At 56.7% G+C, this 16,282-nt stretch overlaps 1 protein-coding gene across 1 annotated transcript in view; it reads right to left on the bottom strand.

Moving 5' to 3' along the window:
- The window catches only part of CACNG4 (calcium voltage-gated channel auxiliary subunit gamma 4), a 61,665-nt gene extending 49,680 nt beyond the window's left edge, over positions 1 to 11,985 (bottom strand). Inside the window, exon 1 of the mRNA XM_047758500.1 lies at positions 11,728 to 11,985. Coding sequence (XP_047614456.1) covers positions 11,728 to 11,947 — 220 coding nt within the window. The 5' untranslated portion in view covers positions 11,948 to 11,985. The remainder of the gene's footprint in view (positions 1 to 11,727) is intronic.
- Positions 11,986 to 16,282: the final 4,297 nt, after the last annotated feature.

Raw genomic sequence — 16,282 nt, 5'->3', positions numbered from 1 at the left:
GCTCCACCGCTTGGGGGGGGGGGCGGTGTGTCCCACCATCATAGCTCCATTTTTCAGATGAGAAAGTGGAGGCTCCGTGAAGCAGAGGAACTTGCCCAAGGTCACAGAGCAGGATCCAAATGCAGGTCTCTTTGACCAAATCCTTCTCTTTTTTTTTTTTGTCTTTTTGCTATTTCTTGGGCCGCTCCCACAGCATATGGAGGTTCCCAGGCTAGGGGTCGAATCGGAGCTGTAGCCACCGGCCTACGCCAGAGCCACAGCAACTCGGGACCCGAGCCGTGTCTGCAACCTACACCACAGCTCACGGCAATGCCGGATTGTTAACCCACTGAGCAAGGGCAGGGACCGAACCCGCAACCTCATGGTTCCTGGTCAGATTCGTTAACCACTGCGCCACAAAGGGAACTCCATCCTCTAAACCACCACACAGCCTTGGTTCACAGATCACCTTCCCTGACTCTCTTCTGGACAGTGAAGCCCCTGGTGGGAGATGCCAGACAGATCTGCGGGGCTTCGTGGATCAGGGAACAAGCCTGGCTTTATCCCAAGTGGGATGTGGTCCCATTGATGACTATCAAGCTGGGGAATGACGTGATCTGATTTATATTTTTACAAGATCATTCCGGCTGCATGTGACGAAGCGCTAGCATGGGGGCGGGCAGGCAGGATGGCAGCAAGACTGGCCAGGACACAACCTGGGGCATCCAGGTGTGAGATGAAAGAGGCTGGGAGCCAGGTGGATGAGGTGGAGCAGAAGCCTCTGGGGCGCGCTGGAGGTAGGGCCGGCAGGTCTGGGGAAGGCTGTAAGGAATTCCCAGGGGATGTGGCAAGAAGGGCATTTTTTTTTGTCTTTTTGTCTTTTTTTGTTGTTGTTGTTGTTGTTGCTATTTCTTGGGCCGCTCCCGCGGCATATGGAGGTTCCCAGGCTAGGGGTTGAATCGGAGCTGTAGCCACCGGCCTACGCCAGAGCCACAGCAACGCGGGATCCGAGCCGCGTCTGCAACCTACACCACAGCTCACGGCAACGCCGGATCGTTAACCCACTGAGCAAGGGCAGGGACCGAACCCGCCACCTCATGGTTCTTAGTCGGATTCGTTAACCACTGCGCCACGATGGGAACTCCAAGAAGGGCATTTTATCTTGCTCCCCTGGTGGCCAGCCCCCGTGCTGGGCACAAAGCTGGCTGTCAGTGTTTGCTGAGAATGAATGATGGAGTGGGTGGGAGCAGGAACGGGCTGATTCTCTCAAGGGGAGAACCACCCCAACCAGCAGCAGCGCATCCGACCAGGAGGGCTACCATCAGCATGGGGGCCTTGCCCAGGTGTCAGGGTGAAAAGAGGCCAGGTGTTTCCAAGACAAGGAGCCTGAAGTCCTGTCCCCTCTGCGGTGCCTCTGTGGGAGCGCAGCCTGGGTGCTTTTCACAGCGCTTTCCGGGGTACCCTCTCACTGGATGGTCACGCCATCCTGGCAGGATGTGGGGAAGGGGAGGAAGAAAAGAGGGAGGAAGGGATAGAGGGAGGGATAGAGGGAAGGAGGGGCGGAAGGATGGAGGGAAGAGGGAGAGGGAGGCAGAGAGGAGGGAGGGTGGAGGGAAGAATGGAAGGAGAGTGGAGGAGGGAAGGATGACGGAAGGGTGGGCAAAGACAGGTATCCTTTGCCAACGTGACGGCCAAGCAGTGCGGGGCTCCGGGAGGGTAAGGGGCCCGCAGAAGACTGTCCAGATGGCTAGTGCCAGAATTCGGACCAGGCCATGGGTCTCCTGATTCCCGCCCTGATGTTTGCGCTCTCCGGTACCCTGTCCCCCTTCATCAGAGCCCTCATCCCACGACACCGGAGTTCACAGTTGTCGCCTCGGTGCCTGCCAGGACACACAATGAGGGGACACAAGGCCTGGGGGGCCGCCATCGCCACCCTGGGCGCTGCCTCGGTGGGAGACCCTATGTCAACTCTTAACTGAGAGCCCTCGGGTTCAGATTTTACGGTTCACAGAAGCCATTCAGCGCGGTTCTGCCGCTGAGAGGTGATGAAACAGCCTCATGTTTTACGCCGGCCTGAACATCCCCGGGGACGCTCAGCTTCTTCCATTCCCCGACCCCGGAGGCCAGAAAGCGGACCTGGGGCCTCACTCCGTGCGGCTGCAAAGGTTGGGTGACTTATTTTTTCTGGGAAAACGTCCAAGTTTCAGGAAGTATGTAAATGGGGCGAGGTAATCATGCCTTGAATATCTAAAAGATGCCAGGCACCACGAGGGTTGTTTTTTTGCATGTGTTTTCTCCTCAAACCTTTACAACAATCCCAGGGGTTGATTTGATGATGCCTCTATTTTACAAAGACGAACTGGAGTTCAGAGAGGTTAGGTAATTTATCCGGAGACACACAGCTGATTAATGGCAGAGTCTGGACTCAAACCCAGGTCCACGTGACTTCAGTGGTGGCCATCTGGATGCTGCCACTTCCACGCAGACTGATAAAGGTTGGAGAAAGTGAGCTGGGGCAGGCATGTGGCTCCTGTCTGTCTCCTGGGGGCCCGGAGGTGACGGACAGGCTGAGGGAGGTGAGCTAGGGAGGCTAACGATTTTTAACTCTTTGTTTTTCTTCCAGGCTCTGGAGCTGGATTTGAGTCCAGAAACGTCCTTGGGCCCTCTCCACATTCCTTGGGAGATGGGCGATGGCGGGGCAAGGGGTTGTGGCAGGTGGGGAGGACGCATAAACGGCACTTGTTGGGCACCTTTGTCTCTGCAGGCTTGGCACAGTAGTAAGCACAGAAGGGGTTCCACGCTGTGACAGTAGGTCTGCAAACCTGGACGTGGGGGAGGGGAGGGGCAGGTGGGGGAGGGGGTGAAAGATGCTCCAGTTAAAATCCAAAGCCCTTTCAAGCCCATGGGCAGTGAGGCCCTTTGAGGCCGGAGGACAGAAATGAGTCCAAGGAAGGCCCTGGAGTTGACTTTATGGAGGACATTGGCTTGAAGGATAGAGAGACGTTTGGGGGTGGGTAGAAGCTAGGGTGATGGAGAAGTCCTGATGTTTGAGGGGAGCGAAAACAATCAGAGGAATCTCCCGACCCAAGCACATCTCTGGCTCCAGCATCCCACCAGGACGGCTCCCCTGCCTCCATCCTGGCTCCAGGGAAGTGGGAGCAGGGGAGGAGGAGGAGGAGGAGGAAGCCTGATGCCAGGCCAGGCATGGCTAAGTGTTGAAGTCACACTCTGCATCCTCGGGCCAGCAGGGAGCCTAGGGTCTTCGAGGGGAGGCACTGTCGGCTTTGCAAAGATCCTGGAGCATCACTGGAAGGTGGTCTGGACCCCAGCCTTGTCCCGATGCTGCAGAGATGTCAGGGAGCCCTCAAAACGCAAAGGGACATGGAGTTCCTGCTGTGGCCCAGTGGGTTAAGAATCCAACGGCAGCAGCTCAGGTCGCTGCAGAGGCATGGGTTCAATCCCTGGCCTGATGCAGTGGGTTAAAGGATCCAGTGTTGCTGCTGCTACAGCTCAGATACAATCACTGGCCAGAGAATTTCTGTATGTCATGGGTGCGGCCATAAAAAAAAAAAAATGCAAAGGGACAGGGATGTCTAACCCGTGTTTGGATGGCCACCTGTCCCCTTGTGTGGCGGGTTGGCAGCTACATTCTTCCCTTGGCCCCAGGCCCCCACCCAGGAGCCTTGGGGACTCCGGAGGCCCTGGAAGTCCTGATTCCACCCAGGGTCCTCTGAACAAGCACTGCCTTTGGGGAACGCCTGCTCTCAGGTGTGCGCTGGGTACTTTCAGGTTCGCTGCCTCGTCATTCCATTTTCCAGACAGGCAAACAACTCAGAGAGGCTAAGTAACCTTCCCAGAGCTACACAGCTACCTGGCAAAACTCAGATTTGCACGAACTCAAGCCTTCCCTCCCCCACACCTGGCCTCTTTCCTCCACCTCATGCTGCCTTTTCAACAGAATCCATTTTAATGTGACAGACTGTTCCTTCTACAAGAAGACACGGAATCCATTTCTCCTGAGCAATCATGGCCTTTTCTTTTATGAGTTCCATGACCTTAATGCCTGGTCAGTTCTCCTCTGCCCCAGCCCCCAGGACAAAGCCCAGAGACAAATGTTCAGCCCACTTTCCAGCAACTCAGCCAGCCTTTACAGCACGTATTTTAGGCACTGACCACAGTCAACCATCACCTTATTTTTCCCAATTTTTTTTAACAAAACGGTTGTCCTGGATCCTCATCTATTTGGTTATTTATCTTGCTCTTTCCTTCCTTCCTTTCTTTTTCTGTTGGAAGAAGAACTAAGCAAACAGAGTGAAACCATGGGATGTACCTTTCACAGCTCTGAAAAGTTTCTCAAAGAAATTGATACATTAGAAGAAAAAAAAAACAGTCCTTGGTCTGTGCCATGTCCTGACTTATAGTTCAGTCACGTGGCACCCCCCAGTGTGCCCTGGGGGTGAAAAGCAAGAATGGCAGGGGCCTGGGGCAGGGGGTGGACCCTGGCAGGCCCTGCATGGCTCATGCTTGGGGGGGTGAGACCCAGTCTGTTGGCCTCTCGGAAGCTCTTCCCAGGAGCCTGTGCACACACATGCACAGGGCAGCGTCCCTGGTGGAGGTCAGGGGGCTGTTTCTCTGCGTGTGTTCGCAGGTTCCGCCAGAGGGAGGGAGCTCCCTTTTCTTTCTGCATTGCTTGCTGCTTACCTCGTGCTACGGTGGCTGCTTGTTATCCAGCATTTGCCCAGGTGCCATCCCAAGGGGTGGCTGGGCGGACAGAGCCCTAACCGGGCAGCCCCCCACACCTGCTTCGGCTCCCAGCCCTGTCACTAATGAGCGGTGTGACCTTGAGCAAGTCCCTTTGCTTCTGCAGCCCCAGGTTTCCTTTGCTCGCAGAGTATAAGGATCAGGCTGAATCGGCACTTTCCGTCCCCAGGGTGGACACACGCTGGGGTGTCTTAGGCCAGGGTGAGCTGGGTCACCTACGACCTATTACTCTTAAGAAAGGGATGGAGCCGGGTACCATCCATTCTGCCTCTAGTCACCTAGAGAGATGCCAGGTCAGCCCTTTACTAGAGATGCTCCCCCCACGCCCCTCCCCCCGGCATTCTGTGCGTTTTCTCCAAAGAAAGAGAAAGGAGTGGATTGGTTAACCAGGAGTCAGATCTGCCCTCGCTCTCTGCCTAAATGATGCTTCGCTGAGGGTTGTCGTTCTCCATGGGGCGGGGGGGGGGGCAATTTTGCTCCCCAACCCCATCCAGGGGACCCACAACCCTTGGACTAGTGTGAGTTACTGTGGTTCTCCTAAGTTACGCTCTGGGGTACTTTCTGGCACTGCTCTTGGCTGGGGGGGCATTGGCTAGTCAAAATCTGGGAACCCTAAGGAAACCACACTTGATTTCCTTTCCCAAGCCTGCTCCTTCCTGCATCTTCCCCTTTTCAACAGGGCACTTCTCTCTCTCACCAGCTGCCGGAGCCCACCCCCTGACTCCGGTCCAGGCTCTTATTCTTGACCCCTCATCTCGCCTCCTCACATCTCCCCATCTCCACTGCTGCCACGTGGCCCCAGGCTTCCTGTCTGGGCAGCTGCAACAATGTCCAGACAGGTCTCCTGGTGGCATCTGCTGCCTGAGCCTGACTTTCCGACCCCCACGTGATGATGGAGCCCCACCTTCCCCTCTGACCTCCTCTTGGCTCACGTGCCTCCATCCTCAACAGGTGCTTTCCTGCCTCGGGGCCTTGGCTGGCCTCCTCCTCTTCCTGGACGCTATCCCTCTAGTCCTCTTACAGCTCCTTCCTGTCCCCTTGACCCATGGCCACCCTCCCCAGCCTCTCCTAGCACAGCCCCCTGCCCTGTCTTCATCCCAATGTGCCTCACTACCTGGAAGTGTGGGCTACCCCATTAGAATGTCAGATCCAAGAGAGCAGGGACCACGCCTGTCCTATTCACCTGTGACTCAGAGCGACACAGAGCAGGTGCTCAATGAGCATACATTGAATGAATGAATGAATGAGGGATGAATGAATGAATAAATGACTGAATGAATGGAGGGAGGGTGGGAGGGATGGATGAATACATGAATGGAGGAAGAGCAGTGTACCCAGTAGGCAGCTGACTTATCCTCTATATGTGTGTCTCGGCAAAAAAAAAAAGGTTGAGAGCCACTGACCTAAGCAATCACAAAGGTTCTTCCAGCTGGACAACCTGGCTTCCTGCGAGCCCATGTCAAGGTCGTGCTGAACCTGGTTCTACCTGGAGTCTGTGGGTGGGGGCTTGTGGGGCAGCAAGTCAAAGGTAGGAGGCATGTTCCAGACCAGCCAGGCCCCACACTGAGACGGGGAGACAGAGGCCCATCAGGCTCTCTGACACCCTGAATCTGGTCACCTGAAGCCCTTTCCTACTTTGTGCCTCTGTCCTAGAAATCCCCAGAGTGTTGGCTGTCTGAGGAGACGGACACAGGAGATTTATTTTAAAGAGCTGCGGGTTTCCTACGGAGCCCTTCTGAAGCCCCTGACGCGAGCTTCCTCCAAAGCCGGCTTTGCATGGAGGCCATTAAGTTGGGCTGGGGTCCACCAAGATCCCAAGCTTCTCTTCACTAAGTCAGCTGACTCCAGCTGGCTTTTCTCTTGTCAGAAGAGAGAACGAAGACCAGTGGAGGCGGAAGAAACAGCAGGGCATGAAGGAAAGGCAGACGTGAGAAGGGACCACCAGGGATGATTAGAGAGCGAGTTCCAGTTACACAGCAGCGACAGGAGCAAGAACATCCTTGTTGCAGCATATGTTTGTGTCCCCCCCCCCCTTCCCCCAGATTCATACATTGAAGCTCTAACCCCCAGTGGTATTTGGAGACGGGGCTTTGGGAGGTGACTACATTTAGATGAGGGTATGAGGATGAGGTCCTCGAGAAGGGATTAGCGCCCTTATAAGGTGAGAGCAGAGAGCTGGCTCTCTGTCACACAAAGACACAGGGATAAGGTGGCTGTTTGCAAGGCAGGAAGCAGTTCTCACCAGGAACTGAGGTGGCCAGCACCTTGATCTTGGACGGCCAGCCTCCGGAACTGTAAGAGATCACGTCTGTGGCTTCAGCCATGGAGTCCGTCACATCTGGGTTCGGCAGCCCGAGCTGAGACATCAAACAAAGGACCTCCCCTGGCTGGTGGAAAGCTGGGCTCCACCCAGCTGTGATCCAGACAGCAAAGGGCATCTCTGATCCTCGGGAGCCAGGGCCGTCTTAAGCCTCATGTCTCTCCATTTATAAAAGGCAGATAATTAATATTTACCTTGGAGAGTTGCTGGCAAGGACACGAACGGATGATAAGTCCTGCGCAAAAGCCTTCAATAAGTGATGACTATAACGACCCACCACCCAAGACGCCAAAGGAGGGCCTGCAGGCGAAGTAGCCAGCGGGCGGGCTGGCGCTGCGGGGAGGAGCTCTCTGCTCGTGCCTACCTGGGCCTAACTGGACAGGCTGCCTGTGAGTTATTGCAAGAGAAAATGAAAGCAAACAGACAGGAAAAGCGCCCAGTCCAGCGCCTGGCATGGAGCAGGTGGGAAAAGGGCGTTACTTGGATCCAAAACGCCCTAAATGGTCCTATGTCGGAAGTGTGCTTTAAGGCAGAGCTTCCCAGCTGACCTCCTATGAAGGGGTTCCAGGTGTGCTCCCCACCCCCACCGCTGGGGAAGTGAGCAGGGTCTGGGGTGGCTGGTGCCCCTGGGCTCGTCACTGATGGCTGTCCTGCCCCCTGACTCAGGGTGCAGTGCTAATATGTTCTCTGGGTGCCGTGGTGTGAATAAGTCTGGGCACACTGGTGCGAGGTGCTGCCCAGGTGAGGGAGGTGAGCTTGACTGGAGCAAAGGACCTGCTCACTCTCAGGGTCCAGAATCTCTCAACACCCCCCCACACACCACCACCACCACCCACCAGTGCCCAGGACAGAGCTGACACAAGCAGGTCCAGGCCCACCCCTGGCATCAAGGTTGCCACCTTAAGGCTGGAATAGAGCTGCGAGTGTGCTGGGGGCAGCTCCTTCTATTGGGGCGGAGCTTGGGAGGGGAGGGCACTGCTGAGGCTGAGCTTTGCCAGGATCATTTATTCTGGACTCAGCCCTCTCCTGATGGCAGCACAGGGTCCCTCGTGGACCCTGGTGACCAGCAGCCTCAATGAATGCGCCAGAGCTCACGGTGAGCATGGGGGCTTCGTTGATATAAGCCTCTGCTCTCGGGGCCCAGAGTCTCCTCGTCCCTCCTATGTTGATGGCAGGTCACCTGTCTCTAGCACAGAGGACATGCTCCAGAATGCTTCACGTCTATGCCTCGCCTAATTCCAAAATACATTAGAGATGGAACAAATGGTGGTTGGAAGTAGCTTTGATGGGAGAGTCCACAAAGATTTATTATTCCTTTTCGATGTCCCCAGCCTTGGGCCAAGTGTCACCAAAAATACGAAGAAAGAAGGAGGTGGGGGTCTCGGGGAGGGGGGAGCAGATGGCTGATTATGGTGGGAATGGGCTAGTCCAGAACATGGTGGGAAAAAGAGAGAGACTGAGAGAGAGGCAGCGATACAGAGACAAAGACAGAAATGCAGAGAGAAGAGAAAGAGTGTGTGTTATGCAATTTGTGTATCAGTTGTACATTCTCACTTCTAAATGCCTTCACACTGCCGCAAGCCAGCCTCAGAGCTGGGCTCCACTGGGTAGTCAGGTACATGGTTCTATTTTTAATGGCAACGCAGAAGATGTTTGGGAAAGGGGAGGACGACAGGGTGGGAAGAGCTTTGTTGTGTGACAAAGGCTCAATTCTGGCCCTGCCCCCTCTTCCCTGGGCACCTCTGGGCAGGTGCCTTGCCCTCTCTGAGCCTCTGTTCCATCAGTTGCAGATGGGGGTGAAGATGGCATCCTCTTGAGGCTGTTGGGAGCATGCCACGTGGTAACACGCCCGCTGGAGGATTTTGACACTTGTCTAACAGAGGGGCAGCAGGAAGCCCCGGCTTTGGGGGCAGAAAAAGGTGATGTCAGCCCTGGTGAGGCTGGGAGTAGCTGTCTTCTGCATGCAGCCCTGCCAGGTCGCGTAGATGCCTAAGCACACAGCAGGGTGGGCACTCCCGGCCCCGCCGCATCATTTATGGGGAACAACCAGGAAACTGAATCCGTTGTGTGTGAGATGCCAGTATACCCTTCAGAGTTTCACTGTCACATTTGGTGTTTTATTAGCTGCCCGCTGCAGTATTTTTTTGGTTTCAGTCTAGAGGTTTGATCTTTGCATCCTCCCCACCCCTGGAATGCTTTGGGGGACTTCGCTAGAGAGCAGGTGGAAATAAGGCACTGTACACACAAAAGCCAATATGGAGGGGACCTTGCCCCCAGGGAGTGGCCTGGGGTTAATGGCTTCCCCGGGTCTCAGTTTGGACCCTCGCTGGCAGGTGGAGGCGTCATGGATGTCAGATGGCCGTAGGACACTGCGATGTACTTTTATGAGATAAGCTGACAGTTTCCACGCAGGCTGACGGACTGTCAGGGTGATTTTAGCGCAACAAGCAATCTTGAACCAGTTCTCCCAGCCCTGGGTTGGTCCGAGGATGTTACAGCCCTTGGAGGTGGCCTGGCTTGGCTCCCAGAGCCCCTAGGCTCTGGGGGGGGATGACGGAGGAAGCCAGGTTCTTTCGGTGAAGTCCCCCAGATGGCAACTCCCCACCCTCCCTCTGCCAGCGGAGCCAGCTGCCCAGATCAGCTCGGGGCTCTCTTGATGAACATCGAGTGCAAACGGCTCGAGGCAGCTGGCAAGATGCTAAGTGCAGCATCAATCCTAATTAGGATGAGAAATTAATAAGGAGGCATTCGAGCCACACTGCAGAGGCCAGGCTTGCCGGCGTGGAGGAGTTAGTTCCAATTTCGACTGGGAGACCGGAAGGCCCGTGGTCCATGCATGTGTCTGCATGATGCCAGCGGCAGGATCTGCTGGCATGTACACGGTACCCAGTGGAGCCTGCGGGGTAGAACACGGGGGCCCAGCAGCCCCGCTTCTGTATCTAACTCAGGTGCAGGTGACGTGGGTACATCCTCCAGATGAGAGGAGTAGGTGTTCGGGATCTGAGCGACTGCACACCAAAAACGATGTTTTTCAAAAGAAAAGAAGACGGTGTGATCGTGGGCCCACCAATTCTTTGTGTGACTGTGTTTCGCGAACTATTGACTGCACATTCCTGCTCCTGGAAGACTCCACCTCGCTCTGGCGATAAAGCTCTAAATTCAAAGGGCAAAGCAGCCTCGTTTAGGAGAGGATGTGGGGGGCAGAGGTAGGCAGGATTCCAGATGAGAATAGGCATGGTGGGGCGGGGGGGCAAGTTCCACCACACTAAGCCCGCCCAGCTTTACAAAGCCTCTTTTTACATGACTCCAAATTCGTAAAGGGTCATCTCGTTAAGCGCTCCCTACCAATCTCCACGAAGATCCAATCAGGCTGAACTTTCTGCAGGGGCTGTGAGTGCAGTGAGGAAGGCTAGGTGTGTGGGAGAACTTCCCGAACGACTGAGGGGCAGAGTTAACACGCGGGGAAAGGTTACAGAAAAAGAGGAAACTCTGTCCAAGGCTTTTTGAAAGGAACTCTCTGCCAACTTCCCCCATCCCTTTTCCAATCTCAAAGCCAAGACCAAGCGGAGGACCCGTGCACAACCTGCTTGGGACCAGACGGTCCCTACACAGCAACCTGTTAGTTCAAGTTCCGCAGCAGGGCGGGCGGGAGGCGCTGAAGTCGGGCGGGCGCACGTCGCCATCCGAGGCGTCCGGGCCCCTTCCCTGGAGGGAGAGGCGCCCGCAGTTCTGGGGCACCCATTTCCGGCCCCAAAGGCATTCCATCCTTACGACACCTACTACTGGGCCCCGTCTCGCATCTGGGGGGCACCCCTCCTGCCCAGATCGGACGGCCACGCCCCTCCCAGGCAGTTCCAGGTCCGCGGGTCGCCCCTGCGCAGCCCAGTTCTAGTGCAAATTCCCTGCCTTGGGATGACGGCGCTGCCCTAGTCGAGGGGAGACTCAGTGACGTTCCCCTCCCCTTGCCACTGAGCAGGGAGGAGTGGGACGATGACCCCCTGGAAGAGTAGGTGACAGAGCAAGGTCTCGGCAGGCGTCAGACCCGGACCACCTGAGTCCCCCAGACACGACGGCAGCCCAGCCCCGACTCCCACCCCTGGGCCAGGCCTGGAGCGAGCGCGGAGCGGCCCCAGCGCTCCCCGCCCCCGGCCAGCCCCGCCCCAGGATGGCCAGTTCCCATAGCAATCGCACAGACACCGGTTGCCAAGCAACCTCTCCCCCTCCTCCCTCCCCTCCTCTCTTGTCAGCTCCCCCCAACCACAGCGTCCTCCCGCCCCCTCGCCAGCCTCCACCTCCCCCGGGGGCGCCGGTGCGGCCCCTCGGGATCGTTCTGGTCTCGGGCTGCGCGCGCGCGCGTGAGTTTTGGTGTGTTTCATTGTGTCTGTGTGAGGGGGTGTGCGTGGGCCAATTGAGAGTTTGTGGGACCGGTGTGTGGGGGGGTCCCCAGCCGGGAGGGACCCGGAGGTGGTGCACAGATGGCCGCGACGTGACCCGCCCGCTCGCTCTTGCTCCTTTGTGTCTCGCGCGGAGCCAGTGCCGCGCCCATCCCCTTCCCGGCCGGCGCCCAGAGCAGGGTGTGCGTGCGTGTGTGTGTGTGTGTGTGTGTGTCTATGTGTGTGCGCGCGCGCGCTCGCGCTTAGGGTGGGGGGTGCCGGGACCGGCCGTACCTTCGATGCAGCACACCCGCCACAGCCCGGAGTGGGTGAGGTCGCCGCGGGCGCGGCGGGGCGGGGGCCCGTCGTCCATGGTCAGGTTGGTGCCGTTGCAGATGTGCGCGCTGGAGTAGAGCCAGTAGTCTGTGCCGATGGCGATGGCCATGAGCGAGAAGGCGGCGAAGGCTCCCGCCGTGGTCAGCAGCATCTGCAGCCCGCGGTCGCATCGCACCATGGTGGGCGCCTCATAGTCCGCCGCCCGCCGGCCCGGCCCGCCGCGCCCGCCCGCCCTCCTCCCTCCGCGCGCCGCTCTGGGGGCGCCGGGGCTGGGGGGCCGAGGGCCGGGGGGCGGCGCCGCGCTGCGCGCTCCGACCCCGCGCCCCGGGCGTGCTTGCGCTCCGGCCGCGCCGGGGCTCAAACTCCGAGGCGCGGCGGCGAGTGAGGGCTGCGCGGGCCGCCGGGGCGGGCTGGCGGCGGCGACCGGGGGCTCCTCCCTCTCGGCCCGCCCTCCCGGCTCGGTCCGCGCCTCCGCCCCGCGCCCTCCGCGCTGCCGCCCGCCGCCGCCGCCGCGCTCCCGGCCCGCGCCCCGCTCCTCTCGGCGCCGCCCCTCGAGCCTCGGCCCCCACCGGGTGTGCGCTCCCCTCTCTTCCCCTCTCCCCTCGGCGCGGATTTTCTCTCCCTCCCCGCCTCTCCCCTTTCCGCGCTCGCGCGCGCTCTCTTTCTTCCTCTTTCAGGGTTCATTCACGTTATTAGAGCATTGGAAGCCGAGGCACGGGCTTCCCAGGAGGATCGAAGGGAAACGGCGTTTCCAGCCTCCCTGCTTTCCCAACCCAGGACACCCCGCCTTTCTGAAATAGCCCTAGGGAGTCTTTTAATATGTGGTGTGTGCGCGCGTGCGTGTGTGTGCGTGTGTGGTGTGGCGCCCCTTCTCCGTGCCCGTATCCGTGCCTTTACCTGGTGAAGAATGTATAGGCCTGAGTGTGGCCGTGGGAGTGTTCAGGTCAGATTTCCAGAAGCCCCAGATGTGGCTCACAGCTGGGAGACATTACAGGCCAAGCCAGGCCCTGGCCACTTCCCTCCCCTGCCTAGGGGGCTGCTGCCCCCAGCAGCTGCTCCAGATCCCACTGGTAGGGGCTGGAGAACCCAGACTCTGGGGTTGAGGGAGAAGGGAGGTCAGCCAGAGGTCCTTTGGGAAGAGCATCAGATGCCCGCTTTGAGGCGGGGGGGGGGGGGGGGGGGGGGGGGGGGGGGGGCGCTGTGCTTGGAGCCTGGACTCTCCTTCCTGAGTACCTTTCTGATGGTCCATTACTGCCAGCCCAGGAACACCCCAGTTGTGCTGGATTCAAACATCTCCGTCTGCAGCTGGTTCCCCCTCTCTCCCAGCTCCCTCTTTAGTACCTTTCTTTCTTTTTCCCTTTGGCTCTACTCAAGCTTAACTGGCTTTCCCTCACCTCCTCTTTATTGCCAGCCTCTGCCTCCAGCCCTGCTGGCTTCACTTAATTGCCTTTGCTATTGGCATGATCCCAACCTGGACTTGATCTCTTTTCCTCGGAGCCGTTTCAGGCCCCTCTTCTTTTAAAACCCAGCTCCAGACTCTCCCCTCCAGGAGGCCCTCAGAGACCAGCACCTGGATATCCAGCCTACCTTCCCGAAGCTCACGGCATTGGCATCACTGATGGGTGTCTTGTGGCCTCCAGCCCTGGACCTCAGGAAACGGGTATACGGAGAGCTGCTTTCTTCTTGCAAGATGCAAATTGCACCTCCCTTTGGCACTTTCCCTGGCCTCTACTGCCCAAAGAAAGTTAATTACCCCATGCTGGAATTACTGGTCTGTCTTCCATGAGGTTGTGAGCCTTTCCTGTATCTGACAGATATGAAATGTGTTTAAGAACTAACTTGCTGAGCAAGAAGTGTTTCTTGCCCCCCCCCCCAAATTAAAGGCTGATTGGGGAAAATAGAGCATCTAAATAAGGGGAGGGGGATTCCAAGATAAGAGAGCACAAGTACCAGACTGGCTGCATTACTTAGCATTTGTTGGCCCCTTCTCCTGCCTTGAGGGTGTCTGTTCTGCTTCTTCCAAGTCTCAAAGGACAAGAGTTATCATGCATGTTTTACTTTCACCCACCAGACACCTGGTCTGGGGTTCTGCACATAGCAGGTGCCCAATGTGTGTCTGAAGGTGTGCAGCAGGTGTGAGATGACTTACTCTGGCTCAGAATGGGGCTGCCTCCCTCTGTCTGTAATGTCTACAAGGATAAATTCTGGATCCTCTTCTCGGAAGCTCCCAAAAAGGTGGGTCTCAAGTTTCTCTTCTTCTTTCTCTCTCTCTCTCTCTTTTTTTAAAGCAACAAACCTTTGCTTCAGATTAAATCTTAAACAGAAACCCAACATAAACAAACCAGGTCTTCCACCAGTTAGCCTTGTAGGTAAGAGCTGGCATTGCTCTGGTTGAGTGGGGGACCCAGGGTTTCTGTACCCCACAACCCATGCCACACCCTGCAGCTTCCAAAGCACCCTGTGGACCTCGGCTTCCACGGAATGTGGGGTGAAAACCAACATCCTAAGTCAGCTCCTGGGTCACTTGGGGACAACCCCTGCATTCTGTTCTGCTGGCAACCTTCCTCGAGGACTTGGAGAGAAACAAATGAAAGTGAGATCAGGGGATCTGATCTGTAGGGGTGGGCGATTGGAGACGAAGCCTTAGTCTCCTCTGAGGTCCGGAGGATGACACCCGGATGGTGGGGTCCTCCTCCAGACAAGCGACCTTGGGGTTAGTCCCACAGAGACAGAACTCTTCATTCATGGGAGCCCTGTTAGACCAGGTCCCACCCCTCTGTTCTCAGAAGAGGGCACGAGAGAGTTGAAAGACCAGGGGGTTAGGAGCCAAGACAGTCGCCATCTTGTGCTTCCTCCAGGACTACCTAGCAGGGTGATTGTGGACAAGCCAGCACCACCGGGAAAAACACGTGCATCCAGCCCACTTTCAGAATTGTTTTAAGGGTCCATAAAGGAGGCTTGCACACTGCATCCACTTAGCGACTCTTCGTGGAATGCGTAGTAGATCTTCCCTTTTCAATCTTGTTTTGGAGACCGCCAAGCAAATGAATTCTCTGGGCCTCGGATTCTCCCTGGTGTTGGGAGGGAGAAAATAGTGAGAATAACAGAAAAGGCAACATACACCCCTTAGACAGTGAGCAACTTGCTCAGGGTCTCACACCTAGAAGAGCCCAGCTCAGATTCCCATGACTTCAAGGCCAGGGTTTTCCAAAGACGTTAAACAGCCTCTTCGTTCCTGTCAAGCCTTGGCTCAGCTGGGGTAGGTTTACCTGTTTATCCACTTGAGGGAATGGGACCTGCCATCCATAGGCGGTTGGCCTTTCTATCTGTGGACACGCAACGGGCGACCATGCTTCGTCCTGAGATCAGGAGGGTGTAGACTGTGGAGTCAAATAAGGACTTGACCGCCAGCGAAGGGAGCTGGAGCAAACTCAAGACTGTCTGAGACCATTCATCATGCCTGGGTGAGCACAATTTAAATCTGGAAATTTCTGCTCAGCTGGATTAGAGAACTCTAAACGGCAGTATTTAACTCCTGCCTGAGGTCCCTGGAGTTTCTCCCATGTGACATTTCCAGATCCAGGGGGAGGGGGACTGTGTCCTTCACTTGCTCAGGAAGAGGCTCTGGGTGGCGGCTCCTGTTCTGGAGAGGCTGAACCCTTGGCATTTTCCCCAGGGAGCCACTCAGGACTAATTTTCCTGTTGGGGGAGGGGACAAGCCATCCTAATCATTTTTACGTCTCTGGACAGCTGAAAAGGTAGAGATCCTTCGACCACCCTCCAAAGCTGTCTTCGTCAAACAAAGTGGTTTCTTGCCCCCTCACTGGATCGTTGTGGGTACTTCCCACAAAATCCCCAGCTTTCCTTTGGCCCTGAAGACAAAGCTTTAATGAGCTCAGAATCTTCTGACCATCCCAACTCCCGGGTGAAGCACTGGGCGGCCGTGGTGGGAGAGGCATACAGTGCTGCTGCGTAACATGCACGTCAAAGCCCAGAGGAGGCTGCATTTGCAGTCACAGGAGAGGAGGGTGGGGGGAGAGAGGAGCCCTGGCTCGGCTAGGGGAGCACAGTTGTTGTTCTGCGGGGCGGCTGCGAAAGCCTTTATTAAAAAGCTCTGTTTCCCCCCTGCTTTGTCCTCCAGAAATAATGACCTTTGTGTGGCAACTTTTTATAATATCTCATTTCCATGCCCCAAGCAGATGGTCAGGCTGATTTCACAAAACCTATTAGGGAGACTGGGGGAGCCTGGGCGGTATCTCGGGTGAATAGACATAAAGAGTGACTTTGAGTTCCCATAGCAAAGCGTTGGGGGGATGAGTCTTAGAAGGTTCCGGGGCTTGGTTCTGTGTGGAGGCTTATCTGCAACCCGTCCAGTCTGCCCGGAATCCAAGAAGAATGCCTCCAGATCCTGACAGCCTCCCCTCCATCAGATTAGGCACGCTGCAAGAATGACTTTTTTTTCTTTTTCTTCACTATTTCAGCAGGATCCTCTGAGGGAGCGTGCAGATCAGGA

Source organism: Phacochoerus africanus, chromosome 14, assembly GCF_016906955.1.
Source record: "Phacochoerus africanus isolate WHEZ1 chromosome 14, ROS_Pafr_v1, whole genome shotgun sequence".
In the NCBI taxonomy this organism is placed as follows: domain Eukaryota; kingdom Metazoa; phylum Chordata; class Mammalia; order Artiodactyla; family Suidae; genus Phacochoerus; species Phacochoerus africanus.
Note: the sequence above shows the minus strand (reverse complement) of the source record. Positions and strands in the feature narration are given on the sequence as shown.